Source organism: Bos indicus x Bos taurus, chromosome 28 (genome assembly GCF_003369695.1).
Source record: "Bos indicus x Bos taurus breed Angus x Brahman F1 hybrid chromosome 28, Bos_hybrid_MaternalHap_v2.0, whole genome shotgun sequence".
In the NCBI taxonomy this organism is placed as follows: domain Eukaryota; kingdom Metazoa; phylum Chordata; class Mammalia; order Artiodactyla; family Bovidae; genus Bos; species Bos indicus x Bos taurus.
In genome coordinates, this window is record NC_040103.1 from 30,602,287 (window position 1) to 30,627,329 (window position 25,043).

General features: G+C 42.2%; 1 protein-coding gene across 5 annotated transcripts in view; it reads left to right on the plus strand.

The window, feature by feature from the left end:
• Window positions 1-2,980: 2,980 nt before the first annotated feature.
• The window catches only part of KAT6B (lysine acetyltransferase 6B), a 182,158-nt gene continuing 160,095 nt past the window's right edge, over window positions 2,981-25,043 (plus strand). Inside the window, exons 1-3 of one of the 5 annotated variants that reach the window (XM_027530911.1) lie at window positions 2,981-3,069; window positions 14,997-15,066; window positions 18,361-19,236. In XM_027530911.1, the coding sequence (XP_027386712.1) occupies window positions 18,616-19,236 (621 nt within the window). In that variant the 5' untranslated portion in view covers window positions 2,981-3,069; window positions 14,997-15,066; window positions 18,361-18,615. Of the gene's footprint in view, window positions 3,070-3,265; window positions 3,387-4,186; window positions 4,492-14,996; window positions 15,067-18,360; window positions 19,237-25,043 lie in introns of those variants that run through there. The other 4 variants (XM_027530910.1, XM_027530909.1, XM_027530913.1 and 1 more) reach the window with 4 other exon arrangements.

Sequence of the window (25,043 nt, forward strand, 5' to 3'; positions counted from 1 at the left end):
AGACAGATCAGCTCAGGGTCTCTGCCTGCTGCCTCCCTTCCTCTGTTTCTTTCATAAGGCTTTGTTGGTGCATCTGTGGATATGATCCCTTATCAGAGTGTTTGTTTGACTTGCTTCAGAGCAAGTAAACAAACCCCAAAGATCAAGCCCTTCAGTTCCCTTCAGCTCCTGAAGCTATTCTGCATTCTTTTTCACTCTTACTCAGGACTGAAGGACAGATAGGTCAGACCATGGAATCATCTCAGTATACTAGGGACTATAACCTTCTGGCTAAGAAGCTCACAAAAGATACATTACTTTGCAGAAAGACAAGGATTCAGCCTAGGCCAGTGGTTGTCAAATCAGGGATCATAAGCTTCAAGCCAAGTCATGGGCTAAAAATGTAGATTTGGGAGACTCACTGTAGACCTACTGAATCAGAATCTGGGGTTAGGCCAAACAATCTGTGTTTTAAGCACTCATTCCCAGATCATTCTGATGCTGCTGATCTGTGGACCACATTGAGCAGTTCTGGTCAGTGGTGCCCACTAGCAACTCTTTTGGGGAAGGGGGAGGACTCATCAGATGGGCCCCTGGATTCATAATCCTTCAGTCCAGTCAGCTTGCAAATTTTGCGCTGGGCTTGGTTTTCAAGTTATTTCTAGATTAAGTTATTAATTGAGCTGTTTAGCTCAGCTGAGGCTTTGAGATACTATAGATAAAGAGAGGTTTAGAGGAAGCATTAAGTATGTATCTCTGGCTGTGACTCTGTTATCCTTTCCAGTCCCACTTACCTGAAGAGCCAGGATTTCTCAAAAAGGACCAGTAAGCTTAGAGGGGAGTATCATTGGGAAAGCAACACAGTCCCTTTCCTTGCCATGCCCTGTTAGAGAACTGTATTAAGAAAAGAAGCTCAAAAAAAAAAACACATCAATTTGTTGGATAAAGATAGTTCCATCTTCTGCGTTTGCCAGGTCCTGGGGTTACGGGAGCACAAGTTTAGGCAAATGAGACCCTTTTCTGTCTAAAGTGTCTGTTCAGGTCTTGATGCACTGGAAATCCATCTGGCTAACTCATTAGTGATAACAAGTGTTAGATGCTCATAAATCTCCCACGATTCATTGGCTGAAGACATCTTAAATGCGGACTTTTGGCTTTAATTGTCTTTGGTTGCTTCTTTAGCATACTTTAGTTTGTATAGATATGGAGTTTTGAAACTTGTTTTTAATTAAGACATGGTTTATTTTTATTGCTTGAGATAAAATGCAGGCTGGGAGGCTCAAATCTAAGTTACAAAATAAAGTGCATCTGGGCAGACCACGGGAAAAAAAACAACAACAAAACAGAACATAAAGGCCGAAGTGTGTGCCAGGATTCTTAGATTTACTTAGTAATTTCTTGGAGAATAAAAATCCCAACACCTGCATTATAAAAAAAAAAAAAAGCATACCTTATAAATGTCCTTCTCTTTGAAATACCTAAATGAACTAGACTGAATTATAAACTAATGGCTTGTAAAAATTCACCTTGAGCCAGCTACTGAAGATATTAAATAAAAGAGGTAGGAGAGGCTACAAGGAAACCCAACCTGCTGTTTGTTTGTTTTATCAGTAATGTAACTCAAAAGTAGCCAAGCCCAGAGCTTTCCCTGTGTTTTGTTTCCCCAAGCTGAGCCGGTGAATGCCAAGATTTAATCTAAAGAGGTTTGTGTTTTAAAAACTAACAACCAAGTAATAAAACACCTATAAAAGGGATTTATAATGGAACGGGTGACAGTTTTGAGGGTAGTATTACAACTCTTCTGCTCCCCCTCTCCCCTCTTCTGTCCTTTCATCCAATTCTGCACCCTTTGTCTTAGTTCTTTTCTCACCTTGCTGCCAAGAAGCATGTAAGTAGGGGCTGCTCACACCCTAGAGAAGCAAACCATCTTAAAAAGTGAAGTGTGTTTTAGCTCTGCAATCGATGACTGCGCTGTGCTGCTGCTTTTGTTTGTTTGAGAGAAGTTGCTCTAACAAAGTACCCACCTAGCTTACACAGTGGTTGCTATGTGAAGTTGAAGATGCTGCTGCTGCAGTGTCACTGCCATGAGGATGCTAGAGTCAACCAGGGCAGGAAGCCTGGGGATTCCTCTCCCTGGTACCATGTGTCACCCTGTCAGGGCCCAAGATCGCCCTGGGGCAGACTTGAGTCAACAGGTGGTTTGCCATCTAGGCCACCATGCCTGAAACTTGGTTCTTTTACAAAGTCATAGTTCTCCTCCCCTCACGAAGCAATGGCGCCTCGGAAGGGAAACTTCGTACTCAAACTCTGTAGGAGCCATTTCTCAAGGCTACTTTTGACTATTTTCTGAAGTCTCCCCTGTCAGCATCCCACCGGTCTCCGGGAAGAACGAGGGAGTCTCTCTTCAGAGTCTGGACGGCGCTGGGAGGCATGTGGGCAGCGTCAAAGTGGCCTCGCCTGGGCGGCCAGATGAGCCCCCAGCCTCCCTCTTGTGGGCCTCAGGAACTCGGGGGGCCCAGGGGAAGCCTGGAAAACCGAACTTCGCCATCAGCCTTCCTTCGAGCGCTGGCTAGAAGAGAGGGGGAAGGGCCCCCCCTCCAGCCGTCTCCCCCCGCCCCTAGCCCCTCTGCCACCCGGCTGCATCGCCCAAGAAAGCACTGGGAACGCAGCTCAGAGCTCTCCAGCTCCTCGCAGACCGGGAGAGGGCATCGAGGGGCAGCTTCCCCCTCCAGCGGCGTCTGACATCCCCACTCCCACCCAAGGATGCCGCCGCCGTGCCCTGTCCGCAGTCGCTGAATGTCACTGCTCCCTCTTCCTCCTGATCAGAGTAGACACAGCTCCCGAAGCATCCCCCACCCCAAAACTGCCGCGACCGCCCAGGGTACAAGACCCAGCAGAGGACGAAGTTTGGGGCCCACGGCGGCGGGGCGGGGAGGGGGGGCGCTTTGGCGAGGACCGCACCTCTCAGTCCCAGCCCAGGCGGGCACACTCCCCGCCCCAAACGGCCCAGGCGTCCCCATCCTCCCGCGGACACCGGCATCCCCGCCCTCCCCCGAGGGCGGCAAGCGGAGCCCCCCAGGGCGGAGGCAGGTACCCCCGGGGCGGGGACTGGGGCGGGCGGGGTCCAGGCTGCGCCCCCGGCCGGGCCGGGCGGGCTAGCTGGCGGCGCGGGGGGAGCGGGGCTGGGCGGCGCTGCCTCGGGCTCTGTGCGCTGCAGCCCGGAGCCGAGGAGGAGGAGGAGGCGGAGGAGGAGAAGGAGGCGGCGGCGGTGGGTCCCGGGCGGGGGGAGCGCGGCGCTGCGGACCCGGGCGGCTGGCAAAGGACGAGGCGGAGGCTGAGGAAGACAGCGGGGAGACCCGGGCTGCAGCAACAAAGGGCAGCAAACGATTGGCCGGGCTGCAGGCGAGGTTAGCCCGGGACCGGGGTGGCTGGAGGCAGCGGCGAACGGTGCACGTGCTTGCAGACACGGGCGAGTGTGGAGCCGGGGGGTGCACGCCCGGCGGGTAAGGGCTTGCTCCCCCTCGGCATGGGATGGCGAGGAGGCTGCAGCGACATCATACTGCCTGCACCCGGCCTCGGCTTGCAGGGTAGGGGTGCGTGGGGGGTAAGGATGCAAGCCAGGGGGCGGGCGAGTAGTCGCCCGGGACAGGACGGGAGAAGGTGGAGGAGGGGGCGGGATGGAACGCTCCAGGCGGCGCGCCCGTCCGCGCGCTCCACCGCAGGAGCTGGCGACTGAGAACCTCGAATTTTAACTTCGCGTGCCCGCCCGCGCGCGCCCGCCCGCTCCCACCCCTAAATCCTGCGGCCGCCGCCAGCGATCAGCTCTCACACAAACTTTAGCTGCGGGCTAGGGGGGTTCGGGGTTGAGTGGGGGAGGGGAAAGGGAAAAGGCCCTCTGATTGGCGTCGTCTGCAGCCAATAAGGCCAAGTACCTCTCCTGCGAGTAGACCCAATCCCTTTCTAGAGGTAGAGGGGGCGGGTAGATGGAAGTAGAGGTTGCGTGGTGTCTGGCGAGAGAAAAAGGGCTGGACCAATAGGTGCCCAGAAGGGGCGGGCCAGGCGGTCTGTTGATTGGTACTGGCAGTGGGCCCTCCCCCGGGGTGGTACCGGAGGGGGGGCTGATGGGTCGAGGGGTGTGCCTATGCGGAGGCGAGATGACCGGCAGGATCCTGCCCCAATGGGCTGCAGAGTGGTTAGTGTGTGGGTGATGGACAGACTCCTAGGCCAACGGGTGGCCCTAAGTGTCTGCGGTCTAGTCCAATGGAGCAGCACTAGGGCGGGACCGTGGCTCGGGTTTAATGAGACTCCATTGGGCTGTAATCAGTGTCATGTCGGATTCATGTCAACGACAACAACAGGGGGACACAAAATGGCGGCGGCTTAGCTCCTACCCCTGGCGGCGGCGGCAGCGGTGGCGGAGGCAACGGCACCTCCTCCTGGCGGCAGCCGCGGCTTTTTTCTCAGGCAGCGGCAGCGCCCCCGGCAGGCGCTGTGGCGGTGGCGCGCGGCCAGGTCTGTCACCCACCCCGCGCGTTCCCAGGGGGAGGAGACTGGGCGGGAGGGGGGCGGGAGGGGGGAAATAGGGGGCTTGTGACGCCCCTCCCATAGGCCTCTGCGCGAGGGTCACCGCGGGGCCGTTCGGGGTCAGGCTGCCCCTGAGCGTGACGGTAGGGGGCGGGGGAAAGGGGAGGAGGGACAGGCCCCGCCCCTCAGCGGGACCTCCAGGGCAAGGGGCGGGGCTCGAGGGTAGAGGGGCGGAGCGATATCGGGATGGGGGCGGGGTTCGGGTGGTCGGAAGGCGAGGGCTTGTAGGGGTTTTCTGAGTGGGAGGGACCTACTAGGAACGGTAGGGGGCCAGTGAGTGTCTGGGAAGTGCAGTCCCAGGGAGGGGGTGGGTGTGAGGGGAAACGAGGTGTGCAAGCAGGTGCATCAGGGAGGGTGAGGAGAGTGCAGAATTGGGAGATGTGGAAGGAGGACCGAGGGGCAAGTGAAACGGTGCAGAAGGGTGAACTTGTAGATATGGGGGTTGGGGGGAGGCAGAGTAAGAATGGATTTGGGTGTGGTGGATATGGAGTAGTGTTGAGAAAGCGGTGCAGAGTAGATACTGGTTTGGAGGAAGTATTGAGGAAACGGGGGTTAGGTACATTTACTATGGGGGGAAGGAGGTATCTGGGTGAATCGGCATGAATAGAAAGGTTTGCTAGCTTTGGGGTATAGAAGCTTGGAAAAAACATGGAGGGGTGGGAAACGGATATTCTTTAGAGAGTCTCCGGAAGACAGAAGAGCAAACTTAAATTCCAAGGGAGCCTACTTAGAATTTAGATATATTCTAAATTATTAGATATATTTTGCCCCGAGGTGACCCTTGCGCAAAATATATCTAACAGAAAGTCTCTTAGGAGTCAGGGGGTTCAGGAGGTGGGAAAAGGTGACAGGTGTGAAGAAAGGTAGGTGGGACTGGGCGAATGTGATTTGGATTGAGTCGGGAAGGCATATGGGCAGAGATGTTAGTGTGGGAGACAGGGTTGTTAGAGGCTTCCCAGGTGGCTCAGTGGTAAAGAATTCACCTGTCAGTGCAGGAGGGTGGGGGACAGGTTTAATCCCTGGGTCTGAAAGATCCCTTGGAGTAGGAAATGGCATCCCACTCCAGTATTCTTGCCTGGAAGGGAAATTCCATGGACAGAGGAGTTGGTGGCCTACAACCCATGGGTACGCAACTTGGCACACACTTTGGATTTCTTGGGTGTAACTTGAGCTGGAGTCAGCAAAGGGGGAACTGGGTGTCTGTCTCAGAAAGAGGCTCCTTGTGTTTGCATATTTTTGAATTTTTAAGTACTTTGGTCTGAGTGCAGGGAGTGGTAGGAGACAAAGGGCAAAGGCAGAGGAGGGGCTAGGTGACAAATGTGCAAAATAGGAAAAGAGAACCAGTGAACCAAGATTTGGGTGGAGGTACCTGGAAATTCAAAGTGAAGAAGAGCATATGAACACTCCTCCATATATGGACAGGAGGTGGGAGTAGCTAATGGGAATAACTTACACCAAGATAGTGTTCTAGTTCTGTGGTACTCCAAAAAAGGTGTGTGTGTGTGTGTGTGTGTGTGTGTGGTATGACTGTGAGTAAAGTACATTGATTTTCTCGGATAATCTTGAAGTGAAACACTCCATTCTTTTTTATTCATAAATTCTTCACACATTTATCAAAATGAATTTGGGCAGGATTTTTTTTTTTCCCCAGAAGGAAAGGATAATGCATTTTTCAATAAAGGATAAGATTCTTACCTGAGAACTTGAACTTAGGGTCAAAGATTGAGATGGTGAAGTGATAGTTAAAAAGAGAAGATAAAGACAGAGGGAGGGTTTAACATTAAAGGAGGAACTTAGGAGAATGACTGGCTGGTGGTGATGACAGGGTCAGTTGAAATTTTGCCTACCAGTCAAGCCCAGGCCTCTTGAGTAGAGTGAATGTTACATCATAGCTGTTACACCAAATGTTTCTCTCTCTCACTGCTTGTGCACATAAGGTGGAAACTGTCAGATATAAGGCATCAGGGGAGGGAAAGTTAAAATAAGGTGAATATTGGAAGGTAGTTTAGGAAGTTGGATAAATACTGTACTTCAGAAACTTTCATGGACTGTTGAATACCAGTCAGAAGAAGGCTTAGCCAACTGGTACAGTTTTTAAATGCCAGGGTTCCTAACGAGTGACTTTTCATCTCTTAGTTCTCTACACAGTAGTTTCAGTGTTCTTGTATACAGATCCCTGTATTTGTATCAAGTGAGAGAAAAGGAATTGTTTTATGGAAGCAGGTATGTGTGAGCTACAGTGATCAGTCTTCGCCTATAAAATAGTGAATGACTAGTGAACGGGAGAAGTGTGAGCAACGGAGATTTCTTCTTGGTAGTGCTTTAATTTGCTTTTCCAGAACGCCGTTAAGCAGCTTTTCATGGGACTCCCGTAATCTTCCACGATTTTTCTATCATTGGTTCCACTCTTTTTTTTGAAAGGCTGTAATATGTCCAAGTGGCCATTTTAAAAATAATTTTATTTCTTTATTTTTATTTTTGGCTCCTCGTGGGTTTTCTGTAGTTTGTGGTTAATGGTGGCTTTTGTACGTGGGCTTCTCACCACAGTTACTTTTCTTGTTGCAGAGCACAGACTGCAGGCTGCAGGGGCTCAGCAGTTGTGGTTCCCGGGCTCTAGAGCACAGGCTGCATGGTTGCCGCGTGTGAGTGTAGTTGCTGTCTGGCATGTGGGGTCTGCCAGGACCAGGGATCGAACCTGTGTTTCCTGCATTGGCAGGCAGACTCTCTACCACGGCCAGGAGCCACCGGGGAAGCCTCATCAGTTCCACTCTTGCTGGATATTTGAGTTGTTTCTGGTGTGGGGAAGTTGTGAACTAATGTTCCCTGCCAGCGTTCCCATGCTCATCACCTGGTATGAGTGTGCACAGTCTCCGACTGAGGTGTGCATCTGCGAATAAACTGCTTCATAGGCAGCGTGAATGTTAATGCTGCTTATTCCTATTGTCCTGGTGTTAGTTGTATAATGCTCAGTCGTGTCCTACTCTGCGACCCCAGGCTCTTCTGTCTAAGAATACTGGAGTGGGTTGCCATTTCCTCCTCCTGGAATTAGTATAACACCTTTAATTCTCAGAAGTCTCTGAATTTGGATGATGATCTGTATGTTTGCCCTAGTCATGGGGTATACTTGTCTGCAACTTTACTAGGTACCAGTTTGACTATTTTCCAGAGTTGTACCGGGTTATACTTCCTCCAGTATATCTGTGTATCTGTATGTATATCTGAGCTCCCTGGCTTCTTACTCTTCACCAACTTGACTTACTCTTGTTAGTTTTTCAGCTCAGCCAATCTGGTACACTTTGCCTCTCCCTTATTAGTAAGGAGGTTGAACAGCTTTTCATTTATTTATTGGCTACTTGGATTTCCTCATTTGTAAAGTTCCTGTTCAAGTCTGTCCCTGCACCCCTTCCCCCTTTTGTAAATTGGTCCTTGTGTCTTTTTATAGCTATGTAGTAGTTCTTGCTCTAAATATGAAACTCTGTCCTTTGTGTGTGTTGCAAATGCCTTCCTTCATTCTCTGGCTTGCCTTTTCACTCTTTGTGGTGTCTTTTAATGAACAGAACTTCTTAATTTTAATGGAGTCAAATTTAATGGTATTTTCTTTATGGTTAGTGCTTTTTGTGTCTTGTTTTAAGACTTTTCCTGCCCTCAGGTTAAGTAGATATTCTCCTATCAATTTTATCTTCTAAATCTTTACTGACCTTAAAAGATGTATGATCATGAGGAAAATACACGTTTCTTGACCCCGTCCTCACCATTTCAAATCTCTTTTTGCTCTTCTTCACTTTTTTCTATTCTCTGTCTTGAATTTTTCTTGGCTGTAACTATAACTAAGGCAGGTGCTGACTTTCCCTATCGCATAGGAGAAAATGGTCATATAGACAGAAGTTCAGCTAGATGAGATTTTACAGGTCTCTAGCTGACTGCATTGCCCTTTTTCCTTTTATGAGCTAGTATTTTATTGTGTTCCTGCTATGTGTCCTCCGCCTCGGTTCTTTCATATTTGTTATCTCAGTTATTCCTCTTTACAGGTCTACAAAACTACATTTTTCTCATTTTTACAGGTGAGAAAACTGAGACTTAGATTGACTCAGTAACGTGCCCTATATCCCACAGCTTAGGTAGCTGACAAAGTGGGGACTTGATTCCTGAACTCTCTAGATCCATCCCATCATAGCACATTGCCTTGTTGAATAAGATTTCATGAGCCTGTTTGACAGTATCCAAAACCGATGATAATAACTTTCTTTTTTTCCAATATAACATGTTTTATTTTAAGCACATATAGAGATAATTATTGTGAAACTGGACAAAACTATCAACCTCTCTGTGTGTTAAAGTAAGTTAAGTTAGTGAGTGGACCTTTAGAGGTCCTTGGATGAGCAGTAGAGATTCTGGAAGCCCTTGAAATTGTATGCAAATGTCTGTATGTACTTGTATTCCTATTTAAAAATAGATCTGTAATTTTCTTGAGATTCTCAGAGAGCAGCTTTAATTTGTTTTAAGGAACTGTGTGATAAAGTTAATGCAGAATTCTGAAATGATGTGTATTTTCAAAATAATCTTTTAAATTTAAGATGTCAGATTTTTTTCCCAAATACATTGTTTTTTGCCTTTGTCATTAAAACCCAACTAAAGCTAACTTGAGGTTAGAATTGAATAGGAATTTTTAAATGTCAGGAAAAAAAGTCACTCTAAATTCAGTTGATTATTTCTTAAGTGAAAGTGCTTGGTTATGATATCATTATTACTTACTAATCAGTGTACCCTGGCTCCAAAGGCCTGATGACTTCGAATGACTTTTCATCTTGTCTCTAAAATCCTGTTTTAGAGACGGGGATCAAATTTCCTGTGAGGTTCCTGACAGTGTAATTAAAGTTTAGAGACTGAAACTATTGAGCACTTAAATTTAGGGATGACTATGCAAACAGAATTCATAGGCTTCACCAGGAGATTTGGGACGAGTCTCTACTAATTTATGATGATGATGTTGAAACTAATCTTTGCTAGGGATTATGGAAGACATAATAGTTTATTGATGGTTCAGTTATTGTTTGTTGAAGCAGATTTACACAATTATAGTTTAATGACATAACAAGGATACTGTCAACTAGGAGAGCATGACATGAAAAATTAAACTTCCAATTAATATAATATGTATTAGTTGAAATTATAATTTTCATGGTGATTTAGCCTCTTAGAAATCCTTGGAAAACATTATTAGCTTTTGAATTGAAAACTCTATGCTAATGAGTAGTGAGAAAGGACTTAGTATTATTCTAAAAAGATGGGAATTAAATATTCAATTCAACTAACATTTATGGAATGCCTACTCTGGGCTTGCTGCTGAGTTAAGCTCATAAATATAAGTTGAACAAGATTGATATTTGGGGAGATGACATACTGATTACTTTTGTTTGTTCCTTCAGTCATCCTTCCCTTCAAAGTACACTGGATGAATACCATAGCCAGAATTATTCACACGTTCAGCACATTTGTGTGTGTGGGGGTGTGTGTGTGTGCGTGCACACACGCGCTTGCATTCCACTCTACCTTGTGTTGCTACTCCTGTTCTGGCTTTCTGTTACTTCATCTGTCGTGTTCGCATGCCTCAGCCTGGTTTTCGTCACGTCCAACTTTATTTCTTCCTCCTAGTCAAAACGTCCCTTCTCCAGTCATGCACATGGACTCAGTGTCCCTCTATTCTGACAGCTCGTTCTTGTTCTCTGCCTTCTCCTAGATTTCCCTTCATTCATTCACTGGTGCATCCATTTCACAAATAGGCATTGAACCCCTCTTACGTTCAAGTTGTGGTCCTTGGAAATCTTGGGGCATGCCACGATGAATCAAACATGAGTCCTGTTCTTCAGAATTTTGCAGTCTAGTAGGGGAGATGAGGTAAGCAAAATACGGATTAGAAATATCAAGTGATAAGAAAGCTAAAAGTTTCCTGTTAGACAAAGTGATGTAGGGCTTCTGAGGAGGTATCTGTGGAGAGAACAGGCAGTTCATCTAAGTTCTGCCTTTCAGGGTCCAGTTTAAGTCCCATCCATCCAAGGGATGTTCTCCCGTCCATACTACTGAGGAATAGTCACTAGTCACGGTTGTTTTCAGACTTTGTTCCTTCTGTATTTAGAGGAGCCCTTTCTTTGAAGTGAATATTATAGAGAAGACCATTAAATATAGAATAGTTAAGGCAGAGATGCTTTGTTTGGTGCAGGGATTATGGTGGCCCTAGTGTGTAACCCACAAGGGCATCTGCAGGTGGTTCTGAAAGCCCAGGCACTTTCTCACAAGAGCGCCAAGGAGCCTAGTTTGAAAGCCAATGGAGAGACAGGAAAGCGTTTAGCATCTGAATTAAAATCTTTCATGACTTACTGGTCTGAGGTCTTGACAGTCAGGAATCTGTTTTTCTTGTGCAAAATGTGGGCAACAATGCTACCTTACAGGGTGGTTTTGAGGTTTACTTGATAATTATGTAATCTATGGCTTGCCCCGGTGGCTCAGCGGTAAAGAATCCACCTGTGGTGCATGAGCTGCAGGAGATAGGGGTTCAACCCCTGGGTTGGGAAGATCCTTTGGAGGAGGGCATGGCAACCCACTCCAGTATTCTTGCCTGGAGAATCCCCATGGGCAGAGGAGCCTGGCAGACTATAGTCCATGGGGTCTCAAAGAGTCGACACGACTGAAGCGACCTGACATACGTATGCACGTGATAATCTATGTAAAGAGCCTGGCTCACAGTAGGTGTCAGACAGTGGTTGCTATTATTATAGTTTATTGCTCTATTTCTTAAAAAAAAAAAAAATTGGTGAAATTCATATAACATAAAAGCATTTTAAAGTGAACAAGTCAGTGACATTTAGTATAGTCACAGTGTTATGTGACCATGACCTCTATGCAGTTTTCAAAACATTGTCATCACTCCAAAATAAAGTCTCTTACCCCTTAAGCCTGGAGAAGGCAATGGCAGCCCACTCCAGTACTCTTGCCTGCAAAGTCCCATGGACAGAGGAGCCTGGTAGTCTACAGTCCATGGGGTCGCAAAGAGTTGGACACGACTGAGCAACTTTACTTTACTTAGCCCTTATGCCAGGCTTCCCTGGTGGCTCAGATGGTAAAGAATTTGCCTACAGTGTGGGAGACCCGGGTTTGACACCTGGTTGGGAAGATCCCCTGGAGAAGGAGTAGCTACCCAATTCAGTATTCTTGCCTGGAGAATTCCATGGACAGAGGAGCCTGGCAGGCTACAGCCTATGGGGGTCGTAAAGAATCTGACACAACTGAGTGACTTTCACTACTTTTCACTTTTACCCATTAATTAGTTTCTCCTCACCATCTCCCCCATCCCTGCCCAGGTCCCACCAATCTATGTTCTGTTTCTAGCTTTATCTATTCTAGGAGTTTCTTATTAATGGGGTTAAATGATATGTAACCTTTTGTGTCTGGCTTCTTTCACAACATATTTTTGAGGTTTGTCTATGTTGTAGCATGTATCACTACTTCATCACTTTTTCTTTTTTTAAAGGTTTGTTTAATTTTATTTTTGGTTCTGCTACTTTTCTTCGTTGTTTCACACAGGCTTTCTCTAGTTGCAGTGAGTCGGGGCTCCTCTTGGTTGCAGTGCTCAGGCTTCTCATTGCCATGGCTTCTCTTGTTGCAGAGCAGGGGCTCAAGGTCTGAGGGCTTCAGTAGTTGTGGCTCAGGGGCTCTCCAGTGTAGGTTCAGTAGTTATGGTACCTGGGCGTAGTTGCCCCTCAGCCTGTGGGATCATCCCAGACCAGGGATCGAACCTATGTCCCCTGCATTGGAAGGCAGACTGTCAACCACTGGATCACCAGGGAAGCCCCCACTGCATCATTTCTTATTATGATTGCATACTATTCTAGTGTATGGATATACCATATTTTTTCACCCATTTATCTGTTGATGGACATTGACCTGTTTCCACTTTTTTTGGCTGTCGGGAATAGTGCTGTCGTGAACATGAGTGTACTTGTGCTTATCTAAGTCCCTGTTTTCAGTTCCTTGGGGTGTGTATCTGGAAGTGAAATTGTGACCTCATACAGTAATTTTATGTTTAATTTTTTTGAAGAACTACCAAGTTGTGCTGAATTGCTTCTTATCCCCACAGCATCTACCATAGGGCTGCACATGCAGAACAGTATCTCACTAAATTTGCTGGTTGTTCTTTGGTAGTGTTTATAACCTCACCTCCCAGTTCACATGTTTTGGGTCTTGAGCATTAATTTTGAGAAGTAATTGCACACAGGATTTGAACGTTAAACCAGTATTACTGTATGGATGAGGTCTGATGTCCCAGAAGTGTGTTCACTGAGTGCTCTTTGGAGCAACTGTGCTAGTAGTCTGTGCTGGGTGGTTATAGAAGAAAAGAAGTTAAGTTCCCTTCCCTTAAACAGTCTATATTCTTTTTCAGACGATATTGTTAAGATTTGTGGATCCTTACTCAGTTACATAATAGGCTATGAAAAAATCCAGGAGCCTATAAAAGTGCGAGAGCTAAAAATAACTTGTCAGTATGACAGAAGAGTAAACTCTACTATTAATCTTTATTTTTTTCTACCACTGCTTTTGGCTCATCCGCAATCTCATGACTCGAGTGTTATGACATTGATTTTGAAACAACACACAGCCTTAGTAAAAGCTTAGAGGAGGCTTCACGTAGACTTTATGATGCAGGGTATTTTGACTCTTCTTATGCTGACATGAGTATTTCTGAATAGTGTTGATATTTTTATAATACTAATGAAGCCAAAAGCTCAGTGTTGGACGAAGCATTTCTCTAGATTTGTTTAGAATAGTTTGTAATGAATGATGTAAATAGTGTTTTATTAAAAACTGTATGATACAACCATATAATTTACTCATGTTACTTTGTAGTTAAAAATAGTGATTCAAAACCTTAGAAAATAGAGTAATTTAATTTTGATGTAGCATGAGTCCCCAGAATTAATTTGGAATGACTCATTCTTGGTTTTGATAGCCTTTTAGTCCAACTTTCAAGCTTTTATAGAAAAAAATGAAAACAGCATAACAGTTTTTAGGGTTATACTTGTGATAGCATGAGCTGTCTACCTGTGGGACCAATCCTAGGGCTTTGGAAGAAATGGTGTGGATAATTCTGAATCAGGGGAGGCAGGGGGTGGAAAGCATTTCTAACTGGCTTTTTAATGAATTATGCATTTTTTTTGGCCTTGGATTTGTCTTTCTAGTTAAATATTGCTTAGACTAAAATTAAATTGGTTTTCAATCTATTCTCTTAACATATACCAATTTACAGTGGGGCCATTGGGATGTCAGAAACAAACCAGCCTAAGATTAAAAAATTTGCAGTGGATAATATACAAAGTGGATAATATACATGTGTTTAGTTGAGAATTGGCTACAGATAAGAGACTTATGATTTTGTTCCTTTCTTAGCTGTGTGTGTATGTTTTTAACACTGATTCAGCTTGTAGCAAAGAGCTGTGGGGTTATATCTGCTTCTGCCTAATTAACTCTGTTGGTTGGTGTCAGAGGAGAGCTAATTTTGAGATTAAATTGAGGAGTAAGGTGTGTGTCTGTGGCTAGGGGAGGGGAGAAGGAGGCTCTAAGGTTGCTTGGTTGGTCTGCACGGTATCCAAGTACAGCCTGTCATAGGTTGTTTCACATTTATTTTTTGCCTCCCTCGTGGCGATGAAAGAGACCACCTGTGGCGCAGGAGACTCGGTTTTGATCCCTGGGTTGGGAAGATCCCCTGGAGAAGGAAGTGGCAATCCACTCCAGTATTCTTGCCTAGAGAATTCCATGGACGGAGGAGCCTGGCGGTCTGTGGTCCCTGGGTTTGCAAGATTCAGACACAACTTAGCGACTAACCACCACCACCTGAAATGTGTCCTGTGCTGACATACTGTGGAAACTGGTGTACCTTTCTCTTAGTTGCAGCTGTTGGCCGTATCGTGATAGCTCCCAGTACTTAGATACCAGATGACCCTTGGGGTAAATAGCGAATGTTGCCTGGAAAGTTAATATTGACCTTTAAACAATGTTTGACTATTTTTTTTTCCCATCCAGACAAAATGTTATACCTGCCTGACTACTTGAGTAATAGCAAGTTGTTTGTTTTTTTTTTTTAAATGATGAAATACTTTCTTAGTCTCTATCGCAAACCTGATTTTTTTTTTAATTTTTAAAAAATCCAAATTTTTTAAAATTTGGAGGTCAGGTCTAGCTTTGAAGAAGCCTGAAAGTTTACTTCCTGAGGTACTTGTCGTGGGGCTTCTTGTCAAAGAGAGCTAACTTATCACCAAATAGGGTGTATCAATAAACTCACTGTGTCTGTCTGGATTGAGTAGCCTGGAGATCCAGAGATGGTTGCTGAATTTAAGGGGTGTCCTAATGCCCGAATTAACATTTACATTTTTTTCTTTTGGCAGATTTGCCTGACGATCTGGACAATCTTCTTTTTTGTCATGGACTGTTGAAACACTTGGAGTTCCAATTCTGGTATTTTGCCTTTTTTTTCATTGTATTTTTCAAATGTAAAAGTGTCAGTCTGGTTGAAATGTGTTGGTCATGGAGATGAACAGTTCTTTTGATTGTGGGTTAGGATTGTGGTAATAGCTTGTCATGAAGGTGTATTTTGAGTATTAGTTATGAAATGTATTTTGTTTTAATGTATGTTCATTGGCCTGTGTAACCAAAATGCCTGAAAGCAACTTTGCAATATTAGATACTTTTCTGTGACCTCTTTTCCTGCTTCCTGCAGTTGTATTTTGTGCAATCAAATTAAATTAGTTGATTCATCCTGAATAAATGATGAAAGATGAAATAATTACTTGGACACGGTGAAATGTCTTCTAATGAAATTTTGCCCTGAACCATTTTACTTTGGAAAGATCAGCTTCCTGTTCTAAACTTGCTAAAGCAGAATGATTCCTGTGTTCTGTCCTGAAAGTGGTTGCAGGATGAAAGCCAGTGATTTCATTCTTAAACACACTGTGTTCCAAGTCTAACATTTTTGTCAATGATTTATGTAATGACACAAAGGGGAGTGCTTATTAGATTTGCAGATGACATAGATGACAGAATCAGGATTCAAAACAGTTTTTAACAAGTTGGAAGATAGACTCAAACCAATAAGATGAACTGTGATAAGTGTAAAAATCTGAGCATGTATTAAATTTGTATGGGGTAGAGAATGAAAATCCTCAGCTTAACAGTTTTTTTAAAAGAATATCTGAGATTTTTAGTTGGACTGCATGCTTGGCATGAACCAGTTGTGTGGCAGTGCTGGTAAGAAAGTTTATGTAACCCTGGTATAATTGGATAATGCCTGGACTGCCAGATTTTAAGATGAGCATTAGCCTAAGTAATGAGTGAGCATGAGAAGGAGGTGCTTGGAAACCTGTAATGTGTGGGCATGTTAAGGAATCGGGATATGAGTGGTCCAAGGTGGGAGTGGAAGTATAATGGGGTTTGATTGTAGTGGTTTTCAAAAGATACTTGTTTTCAAATATATGAAGGCTCATTGTGTTTTCAAATATATGAAGGAGTGTAGTATTAAAGAATTTCTTGAGTTTGTTCCAGGGGAACTAGAACTAGTGGGTGGAAGTTATGGGAAGAAAGATTTTGGCTTCTGTGAGCAAGAGATATATTACAGTTAGAGCTGCCCAACAGTGGCATGAGCTGTCTTAAGAAGTGACAAATCCTCAGTCACTGAAAGTATTTTGAGACTTTATGGCCCGTCTGTTGGGGAATTGAACAAGGGATCTTTTACTGTTTAACTAGAAGTTGGATTGGATGACCTATAAGATCTCTTTAGTCTGAAGTTGCTAAATCTGAATGGAGAAGAACAGAGTGAAACTATAATATACTAATTGCAAAAAGGACAAATCCTTTTTGAAACTGCCACTTTCAAGCTAGTATAGTTCAGTGGTCCAGTTTTTTAGCAACAGAATCTTTGAAAGCAAATGTTAAATTCTTCAGTGTATCTGCTTAAATTTTTTGGAAAAACATTATTTTACCCTTTTTAAAATGTTTATTTTATTTCATTTTTATTTTGTTTTTATTGTTTTACCAACTCTTTGCACCCCCATGGACTATACAGTCCATGGAATTCTCCAGGCCAGAATACTGGCGTGGGTAGCCTTTCCCTTCTCCAGGGGATCTTCCTAACGCAGGGATTGAACCCAGGTCTCCTGCATTGCAGGCAGATTCTTTACCAGCTGAGCCACAAGGGAAGCTCATTGTACTCTTTGAGGTACATTAAATATAAATAAACAATCAGAGATAACTTTATAATTTTATGAGTCGTTTTTCAGAGTGTGTAGGCATTGTATTAAGTGGAAATGATGATAGCGGTTCTGTGCTGTGTATTAGATAATGTGTTCACTTAATTCTCTCAACAGTCCTGGAGGGATATACTATTATTGCTCTACAGGTAAAGTGACAGAAACTTAAGTCGTTTACCCAGGGTTTTTCTGCTTGACATGGGTAGGGCCAGCATGTGAACTACTAGTCTTAGTTGCAGAGGAAGAATAGCTGGAACAAGCAGTTGAGGCTCAGGTGAAGGCGGAACGGACTTCAGTATAGAATAAGGGCCTGTGAGCCTGGAGTCTACCACTGACTATTATCCTGTGTTCCACCTTTCCCCCAGCATCAGGTTATCCATACAGTCATCCTGCAGATTACAAGTTATATGTGAGCACACTCTGAAAACTTCAAGCTGTTTGAAAGAGTTTTAAGATGTGGATTTTATCTGTGAAGAGCAAGATTAGAGCCCAGTTCTGACTCAACTCTCAGACCAGGGTGCTTTGGCTGGTGCTCTTGGCAGGTGTTCTCAATCCCAGATTGGAGATCTAGGGGATTTTTGTGTATATCAGGAGGGTCTCAGAAAGCAGTGTCAGTGTCTACCTGGAATAGGATGTGTACAAATCTTGCTTGAATTGAGCAGTTTAATGAGCTAAGCGGGTAGAGACACCTAGAGGGCTCCATTATTCAAAAGGTGACGGGTTATGTTACCACATTAATTTCAGTTTTCTTGCAACCTGTGGATGAGAGAGTGTTACAGAACCTCTTCAAAGGGCTGGGGGAACATGGTTCTGTAGCAGAGGCTTAGTGGGAAATTTTCTTATGTGTGAGACTTGAGAAATATGTAGAATGTTTAGCTGAAATAGAAGAGTCAGGACTATTGCTTCTTTTTTTTAAGTTTAAGATTCTTTTTACGTTTAATGTACTCCCATCAGAGTTTTTTCCTTTTTTAGAAAAAAATATTTAGTTTTTTGGCTGTGATGGGTCTTAGCTGTGGCATTTGGGATCTTTAGTTGCAGCGTGTGGTATCTAGTTCGCTGACCCGGCATCAAACCCCGGCCACCTGCATTGGGAGCACAGAGTCTTAGCCACTGAACCACCAGGAAGATCCCCACCATCAGATTTTTTGCACCATAGATTTATTTTGGTGTTGATTTTATGTTTATGGTAGATACATATCTTGAACCACTAACATGTAATTTTATTAGTTTCAGTGAAGGTTATCCATTAAATATATATTGATAACTTAGATATGATCTCTTAAATGCCCCATAAACTACTCATATAAATCACAAATGAAAAATCCTAAAAGAAATTCCTTTTCAGACTGTGACCCAATTTCTGGTTGGAAAATATAATCATTGTGGCTTTGTTACATAATACCTGCTTGTCATTATTTCTGTGGACATTTTGCATCTGAAAAAGTCTTTTACTTTATTTTTAGAAGTTTCATTATTAAGAGTTTTTCCTTCTTTTTTATCTTTTAAGGTTTTGATTTCCTGGTTAAAGATGTTCTTCACCTGAATGCAGTTTTTCCTATTGGTCAAATAAGACAACTATCAACTTTGCCTGTTCATCCTCTTTTAAATCTCTAAAGGATGGATATTTGTGAGATGTTGCTTAATATGGTCTGGAATAGTCTGCCCATTTGTTGAATTGTAAGTGACTTTTAAATGTGCAAGTTCTGTTAAATACAAGGAGAACCTCTATGGGTAACTTTTGTACTGAAGTCATTTGTCAACCATGGTAAAACTTGCAAACCCACTTTATACAGAGTGGATTCTTGAAGCTATACAGAAAATAAAAAAGCAAAAGCAAAGGCCCTCTGAAGAGAGAATCTGCCATGCCGTCAGCACTTCCCATGGGTTGGATAAGAAGACAGTCTCTGAACAGCTGGAACTCAGCGTTCAGGATGGCTCAGTTCTCAAAGTCACCAACAAAGGCCTTGCCTCCTACAAGGACCCAGACAACCCTGGGCGCTTTTCATCAGTTAAACCAGGCACTTTTCCTAAGTCAACCAAGGGGTCTAGAGGATCATGCAATGATCTGCGCAACGTGGATTGGAATAAACTTCTAAGGAGAGCAATTGAAGGACTGGAGGAGCCAAATGGCTCCTCCCTGAAGAACATTGAGAAGTATCTCAGAAGTCAAAGTGATCTCACAAGCACCACCACCAACCCAGCCTTTCAGCAGCGGCTGCGACTGGGGGCCAAACGCGCAGTGAACAATGGGAGGTTACTGAAAGACGGACCGCAGTACAGGGTCAATTACGGAGGCTTAGATGGCAAAGGGGCTCCCAAGTACCCCAGTGCTTTCCCATCTTCGCTCCCACCTGTCAGCCTTCTACCCCACGAGAAAGATCAGGTAAGTGCAGACGAAATGTCAGTACTTTCTAAGTATTGCCCATTTGACTTGTACGGTTTCAGTTAAGTTTTACACAGACGCAAGTTCTGACTTAAGTGTGATAAAATCAAATGTTTTGCCTCTGCGCAGTCTTTTATATTTTAAGAGATATACTTATTTTACAATAGAAATCGCTCTCTATTGTTCTACAAGGTGTTGAGGGCTTCCTCATTGGTTGACTAAGAATTTAATATGATGATTATGTGATTTGTTTTTTAAACTCTTAATTGCTAATCCGTGGGGGCTTAAAGGGCCCAGGATAGATAACTTCGCTCTTTACTCAAGGCAGGATCGTATATTTATTTCAAAAATCCAAGAAAGGCCATTGCATGGTTTTCTCTCTTTAAATTATTACTTATTTTTTTTTTAGCTTTATGAGGTATAATTGATTTATCTTCCTCTTTATTGTTGTTTCCGAGAAGAAGAATCTTTAAGATTAATTATTTTAATACAGATAGCTTGTGCATTACTGGAACTGTTACAATATGTGACCTAAATCCTGCCTGTTTCAATTTAAAGTCATTTATTACTTGTTCACTTTTCTCATCTGGTGAAAGTGAATGTTTATTTTATCTCATCTGTATCTTTCTTATAATCTTTGGTTTCTCTGGGCTTTCTGTTATTTCTAGGATAGTTATACATTTATGGCAGATTTCTCCTAAAATTTACTGCTGCAATTTAAAGTCTGGTTATGTAGGGTTATCCTTTATTTTATTTCAAAGCTATTGAAGTTACCACCCAAAGTAAACCCAAAATAGAGCAGCAACAAATTGTTTATAATGGTTTCAGCCCTCCAGTTTATCTGTCTATCCCTTGAGGGAGTGGATGTATTGATGCCAGTTATTAATAACTTTATGTCTTGTAAACTGTTAGCCATTGTTGATAGACAGGGTGGTGGTTGTATGAGCAAACTGCATTTTCAGAAGTGATAGAAGCAGTGTCAGGAAAAGCTGTTCTCCTGAGGACTTGTTTTTCCTCTTTGGATACTGTTGCCCTTGAGATAGCCCCTGCTTCCCTCATTGCGTTAAGCTGATAGAGGCTCAGCTCTTGCAAACTAAGTGGGACCAGGTGATTTGCTTTTCCATGGACTAATCTAAACCCTAGCATTTATTTTTTAACTGTATTTTTATTTTATTAATTTTCCTCAACATTTATTTTATCCTTGGGTGGTATTTGTGTTTGTGTAACCAACCCCCAGTTCTTTGTGAGAGAATGTGGGCATAAAGAAAGAAATAAGTAAACCTATGAAATTTTCTTTTTAATAACAATTGTTTCAAGAAAATACAGCAAGTGACTTAAATCCTAATTTCTGTTTCTGACACAGCCACATTGAGCACTTCTGTTTCTCATTAAATATTTTTATAAAAGCTTACGCCATAAGGAAATTCCTTAAGGGAATGTAGAGCCATTTCTTGATGGTTTTGGATGTCTTTGTTTTAAAAATATATGCATTACTCTAAGGCATTAATATATTAAAGCTTTATAATTATCAGGTACATGGACTAATTCAGGCAGCTTTAGGCAATTTAACAGCATGTTTTAATAATTTTGTGATCCAGGGGAATATCTTAACTTGTGGTAGAGGAATCATTACAGGTTTTCCACAGTCCCTTTCCTCTCCTTCTCTTTAACCTTGCTCATCGTTATTTTTGCCATTCTTATCATATTTTTTTCATACAGCATCTATACAAAAGTATTTTTAGTCTAAGACTCCTGTCCAGAGGTGTCTAGAATTGAGAACAGAGTGATTTATTGCTTAGCATGCAAATTGTTCCTGCTCTTTCTGTGATGCTATTCTTTAAATTGTCCAGTTAGCATCATCCTATAACAAGGAATGCTGAGAAAATGTGTCCTGTAATTTTTATTTGATGAAATTGGGGATTGTATTGAGTAATCATAATCTAATTCTTAAAAGAGGACAAATAAACATAAATGAAAATCAGATCAAGTCACTTTGGCCAGAACGTACTGTATTGCTTCCATTGTATATTACAATGGCATTTTTCCTTGAAAAATGTAATAAGAACTACATTAGAATATATTGCCCTTTGAGATTACAAGGGGTAAATAGTTTAAAACCCTGTAAACTTTCCAAGTCAGTGTAATAGAAATTCTTATCCTGGGTCCATGAATGAGTTTGGGGTAGGTAAGCTAACAAATCCCCTTAAATAGAACAGTCGTTTGTATCCACATGTTTTCCTAGGGTCAGGGTCTGTAATTTTTATCAGATTCTCAAAGGGATCTAAAGTGTCAAAGAGCCAATGTGAACATTTTTATACTGTAGAAAATATTTTTGAGTTTGTTATACAAAAACCTATATATGTGTATGTGTGTATATATATATATTAATTGTTACCTTTCGATTGTTTTTGCTTCAGCTGTTGAACTTGGATCTGTATGTAGACTAGTTCTCCTATAGCTTCATGTATATAGGACTTGCTCTAATATATTTGAAAGGCAAATTATCATTGTTCTTCTGCTAGAAGTCTGAAGAATTCACAGTGTGGGAGGACATTTATGATATAAATGGCCACTATACAGAGATGAAGTCATTCAATCACAATTTAGCCGACCAGTATCTTTTAAGAAGCTGTTACTCTAGTTACTCTAGTTTCATTTAATTGTAAAAAAGAAAATAAAAATAGTGAAAGTAATAACATTTCTTAAGTGTTAAATGCTGGCACTATTCCAGGTGCTTTACATTTATTGCCTCATTATCACAATAACTGTGAGGGCCATAGATTATTATCCTTTTATAGATGAAAAACTGAGGCTCAAAACCTAAGCAGTTTATCCAAAGTCACTTACAGAGCTGGTGAACGGTGCAGCCAAGATTCTGAGACAATCTGACTCTAGACTTCTTTACCACTGGGCTGTATACTGGTCAACAGGTGTGGCTTTCATTAACAATAAAAGTATCTCTTTCAATTCCTCAAATGCTTTGAAGCAGTTTTCCCCCCAACTAATAGATTTTTGGCATTTTAAATTTGGTAACCGCAATGAGCTTATTACAGTTTTTAAAGCAGGTACTGTTTATAATATTAGCAGTATGAAAAAGCAGTAGGGAAAATAGTAAATCTGTGTCTAATTAGATTTAACATCATCATCATTCCTATGCATGACTGCTAGGAGGAATATAATGCAAGTTAAAATAGAAGGGCTCCTTCCTTTCTAAAATGTAATTGCACATCTTCTGATAGTCTAGAATTCAAATTGGATATTACCATACTGGCTTCTTAGCATAACTTCTTTGTATTTATTTAAGAAAGCTCTCTTTGGTGAGGTGATATGGAAACGAATTAAACCACTGAAGATAAAAGTTTATCTTTGACTTGATGAGGGAACTCCTAAAGGATAATGTTAGAGTTTCTCATTAAAAATGGTAAAGCTCAATTAGGTCAGATTATGAGGACTTTGGAAAAGTCAAATATGCTAAGAGAGACTTTAGTTATCAGTATGCATTCTGTAGCATTAAGATTCTATTTGAACATTTGGGCTTTAGCATTTTTTTTTTTAACTTTACCATATTGTATTGGTTTTGCCATATATCAACATAAATCCGCCGCAGGTATACACGTGTTCCCCATCCTGAACCCTCCTCCCTCTTGCCTCCCCTTACCATTCCTCTGGGTCGTCCCAGTGCACCAGCCCCAAGCATCCAGTATCGTGCATCGAACCTGGACTGGCGACTCGTTTCATATATGATATTATACATGTTTCAATGCCATTCTCTCAAATCATCCCACCCTCTCCCTCTCCCACAGAGTCCAAAAGACTGTTCTATACGTCAGTGTCTCTTTTGCTGTCTCGTATACAGGGTTATTGTCACCATCTTTCTAAATTCCATATATATGCGGTAGTATACTGTATTGGTGTTTTTCTTTCTGGCTTACTTCACTCTGTATAATAGGCTCCAGTTTCATCCACCTCATTAGAACTGATTCAAATGTATTCTTTTTGGGCTTTAGCATTTTAATAAAATCAGTTTGGTTCAGTTTTAAACAGATTCCTCAGTATTTCACTTTATTGGTAATATCTTCCTAAAATTTATTAAGTGTCAAATCTTGGTATGTTTCTAGTGCAGTACATATTATTATAATAGGAGCTCTCATTTTTGGCAGCTGTAGTTGGAAAGGGAGACACTTCTAATATCAAGTAGGGCTTTTGATGTTTTTTTCTTGAAGAAATGAAATACCTGTATTATAATACTATGAAAAAGCTTCAAACATAATTACCACACCAGTGATACTGTCAAAAAGAAAAAAAAAAGAATGAGTTTCAGAAGGAGCACAGATGATCAGAAATGGGGCTGAGAGATAAAACTATATTAAAAAATCACTGTTTGTGCTCTTGGCCTGTTCAGTTGTTTATTCTATTTGTCCCTCACTCCTTTTAGGGAGATATTTTATTTATGGTTATTGGTTATTACTATGAAATAGTTCCTTAAATAGAATAATTTTTTTTTTAAAGGAAGTGTAATAGGGAAGAACAAATCTGACTCCATATTAGATCTGTTTCCTTTTTTTTTGAGTTTTCATAAACAGAAGGTTAATGTATATCCTACATCAATTTCCTGTGTTGTGTAAATGCCATAATTTAAATAACTTAATTTTTTCTTTTCTTCAGTTTTCTCCCTGCCCCCCTCCTCCCTCTCTGGGATTTTTTCAATCGCCTGTACTTTGTGAAGGACCATTCACTAGTCCATATTGTTCTTTGATGTGGCAGGCTTCCAGAAGTTTTTCAGCTGTAGAATTGTCCATGGCTGCAGACAACTCTGGATCTTTTTGACGGAAATGTGCGTATCTTTTATCTGCTAATCATGGAGTCCAAACGTCCTCTCTGTTGTCCTTCTCAGTCCTTCTTTGAATTGGTGTGCTTTGTACTGCAGATGTCACATTTCTCAGAGTGCTTAGCTGTGTGCATTCAACTGAAAGTTGGAAAAAGCCCTAAATACACCAAAATATACTCTTCCATGTAACCTGAATTTTGGAATTGGAATGGATCAAAGTCAGTTTTGGAATGACTGAAAGCAGACAGAGAGCTGTTCTGTCGTGTGAACGACTAGGGGAATCCATATGTTCTTTCCCAGGTCAGGGAGGGAAGAGGATTGCTATGCTGTTCCTGTGTTTAAGCTTCAGAAGTTCTGCGGAATAACATGAGCTGCTTTTGTGAGCAGATAGTACTGGTTACTGTGGGGACGTTGAGCGCCCAGGAATTGTCTGAGACTAGTTAGCCAGGTCAAGGGAAGGACGGAATGAAGAACACCTGTGTCTTTCTTACTCGCAGGGGTGACAGTGTGTTCCACTTTTGAGCTTGTATCTAGGTGGGACTTGTGTACACTTCTAATGAAATACATTTCAGGTAAAATAGAAACTTTAGAGGATTTTGGACTCTTAAAATGAGTGTGAAATACTCCTTTTAACTCTTTGGATCTTAGATATGTTTGATATTGTAGCTGCCTTTTCCTGACCTTGACATGATACAGAGAAGAGTATTTTCTGATTTCCTAATGATATTTTCTTTCAAGCATTGAGGATGCTAAGGGTGTAGTTTTGTAGTTTCTTGACTAATTTTGGATGTTTTGAACAGCTTTCAGGAATTTACTGTTGTATTCCTTATACCTATTTGGATTATAACAGCTATATTTCTTTCAGTGCTAAGAAAAATCTAGATTTTTATAGCTTTGACATTGTTTAACAGTTAAGTGCTGTTTGCTGATTTATTCTGACTGTATCTTGGATGGCAGAGATATTTATTCATCCTTTCCT